Source organism: Typopeltis vanoorti, chromosome 13, assembly GCF_054136105.1.
Source record: "Typopeltis vanoorti isolate ZY-2024b chromosome 13, IOZ_Tvanoo_1.0, whole genome shotgun sequence".
NCBI lineage: Eukaryota > Metazoa > Arthropoda > Arachnida > Uropygi > Thelyphonidae > Typopeltis > Typopeltis vanoorti.
Genome location: NC_143561.1, coordinates 50,022,229 through 50,028,228, shown reverse-complemented (window position 1 = coordinate 50,028,228; position 6,000 = coordinate 50,022,229). Strand labels below are relative to the sequence as shown.

General features: G+C 34.2%; 1 protein-coding gene across 1 annotated transcript in view; it reads left to right on the top strand.

Annotated features, from left to right (window-relative positions):
* The first annotated feature begins 979 nt into the window (after positions 1-979).
* Positions 980-6,000, top strand: part of RpS3A (ribosomal protein S3A) — a 65,333-nt gene continuing 60,312 nt past the window's right edge. Inside the window, exon 1 of the mRNA XM_090403217.1 lies at positions 980-1,101. Within this exon, the coding sequence (XP_090259343.1) occupies positions 1,040-1,101 (62 nt within the window). The 5' untranslated portion in view covers positions 980-1,039. The remainder of the gene's footprint in view (positions 1,102-6,000) is intronic.

The window sequence follows — 6,000 nt, the reverse complement described above, 5'->3', positions numbered from 1 at the left end:
ATTTGTCGATTGTTCGTGAGAATATTTAATAAACATGTTTTCTCTGAATCCTAGAGAATTTGTTTAGAGATGGGTATTTGGTTTGGTATCAGAACCCAGACAATAAGACTACTATATTATTTCTGTTACACATTCATTAATATTTTCATTGGCATGGCATGTTTTGGTTTATGAAAATCCCAATTCAAAGGAGGGAAAAATCCGCCACTCACGTATGAAAGAAGATATGAGCAAGCATATGTAATCCTATAAATGTTTCCACCAAACATTGTTGCATTCCATGCATTTTAACCTAACCACAATCGACAAGGACTTTGTAAGGTAATGGATACTATTTGCAGAATACAGCAAATCATGACGCACAAGCATGGATAAAAGAATGGTGTTAGTCCTGCATCAGTGTGAGCCAGGTTACCCTTTTTACCAGTTTAGCACACTTTGTTTATATATGAAGGCGGTGACAACTTCAGGAAATGCGGTGGTTTCTCTTGTTGAATTAAGTCCACAATGAGTAGTGAATTCAATCATGAGACTGCTTGTTCTTAATATCTGCTGTTGTTCTGAACCATTATGCATATCCTAAATTCTAGAAATTTTATTTTAACGGCTCTTACCTTTCAACACAAAACTTTCCATGTTCAATTCAATACGATTAGAAATAAACTATTTGAATATTCAGATTACTCACATGTTATCAAATAAACTATTTGATAACATGCGAGCAATCTGAACACCCAATCCGTTTCATCTCAAAAACTGGAATTGAACCGTTGGGACTACGCCAAGATTTTTCTTTGCTAAAGGAACTGGCTTTCTATCAAAAATTCGTAGACAGTTTTTTTTATGACACATGAGGCAATAAAATTTTGTTTATATATGCACTATTTCGGTGCTGGAGAGTGCATATTACCAAACGTAATTCGCTTAAGTTTTAATATGGATACATTCACCTCAGCAGACAATAAATTTCATGTTAGAGGGCGTTAATGTTTCATGAAGTTCCTCGAGGTTTGCTTCTCTTTCAGCTTGCGTGTACGGTATGGCGGTAGGCAAAAATAAAGGTTTAGCTAAAGGTGGGAAGAAAGGAGTTAAGAAGAAGATGTAAGTGAAAACTAGAAATCGTATTTCAATCCCTATAATAAGTTTTTATGAAATATTAGTAACTTCATCTATGCTGTTGCTTGCAAGAGCTGATGCGTTTGGATCGGTTATCTTGCCAAGTGGGGGAAAAAAAAAGCGTTATGATTGTAATGCTTTTATTATTTTGTTAAGTTTATTTTTCATTCAATAACTTTAGTCGAAGCATTAAAATTTTACATTTAAACGCAAAGGTTATAAATTCAAAGGCCATTGCACTACATGATTAGTGAAAAACCTATGAAATTAAAGATGATTGTTTTGGGTGACGTTTTTATGGTTTTAATTTTTCTGATTTTGTTATTTCACTCATTAATGTATTTCATATATTAGTTTGTTTTGATTCATACTGGTGAAGTTCAGAAATATGCTAGTTTATTTGACGAAAATTATTCAGTGCTGGTTAACTCAGTTATTATGGCTGTCATTGTTTAATATGGTATTTTATGAATATTTCTTAAAAAGGAAAAATTATTCAGTTGATACACCTAAGAACTCAGTGGCGCGGCATCGAAGTGCAGCTTTTGTTCTGAGCAGCAGTTTAGTGGCGCTTTATTATTGATATTTACTTAAGTTCAAAAAAAAAAAAATGTTTATATTAGATCTAGATTCAGAATCTCCATTTTGAATCTGGAGATTATGCAGAATTGATGCATCCTCAGGGAAATTTCAAAAAGTGCATTTTTAGGTGCTAATTTACTATAGAATCCTATAGAAGGTGGCATCTTCCTGTTCTATATGCAGAAATGTTAGAAGCTTACTAAAATTGGAAATATACAAATAAAAAATCGCTTTTACCTCTTAGCTCAGACAATAACTGACAGCTATAAGTAGTATTCTGAATTGGTAGCATCTGCTAATAAATATTACTGTTTAATGTAATCAAAACCTTAAAGAAATTGCTCCCCGCCCCCTTTTTTTTTTTTTCAAGGTTTGTAATCTTTAGCACAATTTGGTATTAATTTATTACCCAACCTTGGTTTTTGGGGTTATCTAAACCCAGAAAACTTCGGTTAGGTATTAAATTTCATTCATGATGTAGCTTTAAAAGTAGCACTCAGTTCTCCAATAACAAGGTCGTGTTACTTCGTTCTGTTAAGGTTATTACATGGTGGTCAGTATTCATATTGAAGAATTTATGGAGAGACAACACATGTGTTAGAATAATTACTTTAGTTAATATTAAGTAACAATTAATGTTTCGGTATTAAATTAGGTATTAAATTTAGGTATTAAATTTCATTCATGATGTAGCTTTAAAAGTAGCACTCAGTTCTCCAATAACAAGGTCGTGTTACTTCGTTCTGTTAAGGTTATTACATGGTGGTCAGTATTCATATTGAAGAATTTATGGAGAGACAACACATGTGTTAGAATAATTACTTTAGTTAATATTAAGTAACAATTAATGTTTCGACCTCTATATTGAGGTCATCATCATCAGGAAAACATACATATGTACAATATACAAACTACATGACCCTGCACTATACAAAAGTAAAATGAATCTAATGGTAATCATTTATCCTAGCCTGACCTCTGGTGAGAGAAAAAAAAACAGAACTACATTAAACAATTTCTACAGTTTTTGAGATTTTCTTCTGCATGGGGTTTTTCTGGTTGCTATATCGGTTGAAGATGAGTCCCCTCCTCATTCTTGGAATAATTAATCCATCATTTTTGTTCAGATTTGGGTGATGTTTAAGCATTTCATAAGGTTCTTTGAATTTTCTTTCAAACCAGGTTTTGGTGCAATGTAGGGACATGCAGAATTGACCTTTGCAGTCAATTCTGCATGTTTGAAGTGCATGGTCTGATAGGCCCGTTGTATCATAGTGGGGGTATTTAATGTGGCATTTGTGTTCATCTTTTCTTATTGGGATGGTGCATCCTGTTTTCCATATGTAAGGTAGGTTACAGGTACACTGAATTTTGTAAACTCCTGGGTGGGCAAGGTATGGAAGAGGATCGTCAGAGGAGCTAAGCAAATTTCTTACTTTTGCAAAGGGCTTGAAGGTTGTCTTGATGTTGTATTTAAGTAGTGTTCTATATAGTTTTTCTGAAATGCCATTAATGTAGGGAATGGCTATGGAATTCTTGTAATCTTTTTTTTCTTTTAATTTCATTTTTATGGAGGATCCTGTGACCTTTTTTTTTATATTGTAGCCATTTTTTACAAATGTTTGGTTAATGATTTCAGATTCTTTTGTTCAGAGCTTGCTCATTGGAGCAAATTGTTAGTGCTCTGTTTAAGGGTGCTGATGACTCCTAGTTTTTGTTGGATGGTGGTACGAATTTTTATGTATGCATTGGCCTATATGTGCAGGTTTGCGGTAGACATTGAAGGAGAGGCGGCCTGAGGGAAGACTGTGACGAGTGTGTTTAGAAAAGGAAGAGAGTGGTTTTCGATTTTGATGATGAATCGAAAACAACAAAAACCTTGTTTGAAAGAAAATTCAAAGAAGCTTTGATATACTAAAACATCATCCAAATTTTAAAAAAAATAATGGATTAATTATTCCAAGAATGTGGAGGACCCATTTTCAACCCATATAGCAATCAGAACAACCCCAAATAGAAGAAAATCTCAATGCGAAAGGACTGTAGAAATGTTTAATGTAGTCCCCCCCCCCCGATTGTTAATCTATTGTTACTTGCTTAATGTTAAGTAATTATTCTAACACCTATGTTCAAAATATCTCCATAAATTCTTCACTATGAAGGTCATTGCAAATAAGCAGTTTGTAAATGCAGAATGTGTGAGGTGGTGACACAATTCGTTTAGTGATTATTTAGTAAGAGTTCCTCTTATTTGATAGCAAAGCAAATAGCATAGTGACTTTGTTCAGACTCTAGTAATGACATTGTTACAATTTAATGCATGTAATGTTTACAATACATGCTTTGAACAGAATAATCATATTTAAATCTAAATATGGTCATGCATCATGTTAGCTCATTGGTTTAACTTACACTTCAATAGGAATTTAAAGTATCTTATTGTGAGCTTCCATTTACAAGTTAAACTTTCAGTTTACAATCTTAAACTTTAGTTCTTCAACCCAATGTTAATTATTGCAAATATGATTTAACACAATTATTACTTGCAACACTAAGTACTCTGCTTCACTATATAAGTATTATTTTTGTAGGAAAAAAAAAAGTTCCTAAGTTCTGATGTCACACTATTCTCTTTTTCCTCAACACAAGCACACTGGTGGGATATTTCAGATAGAACTTTCTTCTGGAAAGTTCTTATTTGCTGCAGAGCTGGTATCATAAGCTGGCCCATCTTCAAAAAAACAAAAAAAAAACAGCTCTTATCTATTATATATCTCCAGTTATGATTTGCAGGATTACACCAAGGTATGAACAATTCTCAGTAGCACAATTCCTTCTGAGAAAATGTTTCATACTGAAGTTTTATGCTCCCATCTTCATCCCCTTGCCACATTTCTCTTAGGCGAGCATTTCTTCTTTTTGGGAAGCAAATGCTAGCAATTGATCCCCAAACCTGCGAGCAATTGCTAGCATTGCTCCCAGGTTTCATTCTACCAGAAGTTCCTAGCTTTTCTAGACTTCCAGCCATCACTCTTCCACATCTGAATTTCTCCTAGTCATTATATTCTGAAGGAAATTTCTTGTATATGTTGTAGAGAGATTTGTACATGTATCTTTCAGTGCATGAAACTGTTACTTACTCATTTCTGTGATGATCTTGTTTTGAGGTAAATCATGTATTTTGATTCAATCCATTTTTTCCAAACAGGCTGGCTTCTTAGCACAGAATAGCCTATCTGGAACAAGGACATTAAAAATGTTTTCATCTTTCAAGATTTATTGTGGTTTTTGGATAAATTAGATTTTTACTTTTTGGACAAATTAGATTTTTTCTAAAAGTGCATATAAATAAATTGGGCCTGCTTTGGCTACAGAAAAGTAAAGAATATTAATTCAATAAACTTACTTTTTTTTTTTAATGTAAATTCCACTTCCAGGTTGGTAGCATCACAACATATGAGATTCATCTTTCACATAAAGACCCCCCCCCAAAAAAAAAGAGAGAAGTCTGACATCCAGCCATTGACTGATTGCCATAACTTCAGTACTCCAGAATAGTGGAGAAACACTCCACTTCTCCACCTGAGCACCAATATGGATTCATCACTTTTTGATCTATGGCAGATTCCTAAACCCCTAAGACTATAATTGTGACTGACAGCATGCCAATCACATATATCAGAAGTTGTTAAAATATTGGAAAAGCTGATTAAAGTAAAATCCAACAATGGATGGATAGAAATGGCAGTGACTTTGTAAAGGGTAGTCCTGTCTTGATGATTTATTTACATTTTATAATAAAATGGTGGATTGGATAAAAGAAATGGCTACACCATGATACTTCTGGACCTTGCCAAGGCATTTGACAAAGCACTGCATGGGAAAACTATAATGAAAGTTGGTGGAAATAGGAATGGGTATAAAGTAAGTAGCATGGATAGGGGAGTGGCTGATGGACAGACACCAGAGAGTAATATATGTTGGAGTGGAATCTAGGAGAACAAGGATGACTAGTGTTAGGGACTACAAGATGGCAATACTTCTCAGCCACCTTTCTTCACCAGATGCCATGTGTAATTTAGTGATGGTCTTGGATCAGCTATCTCTGACTGGCTACCAGTGGGGATTGAACTGCCCCCCCCCCCCCCAAGTCTTCACAAAGTTAGATAGGGCTAAAATGGCCTCCTCTACTCCCTATATCGGAATAAAAGATGTTGGCTGATTTTTTTATTATTATTATATTTTGGGAAGTTTTATGCCTTCAAATATTTATTGACATTAGGCTGGTTTTTGAGACGGCTG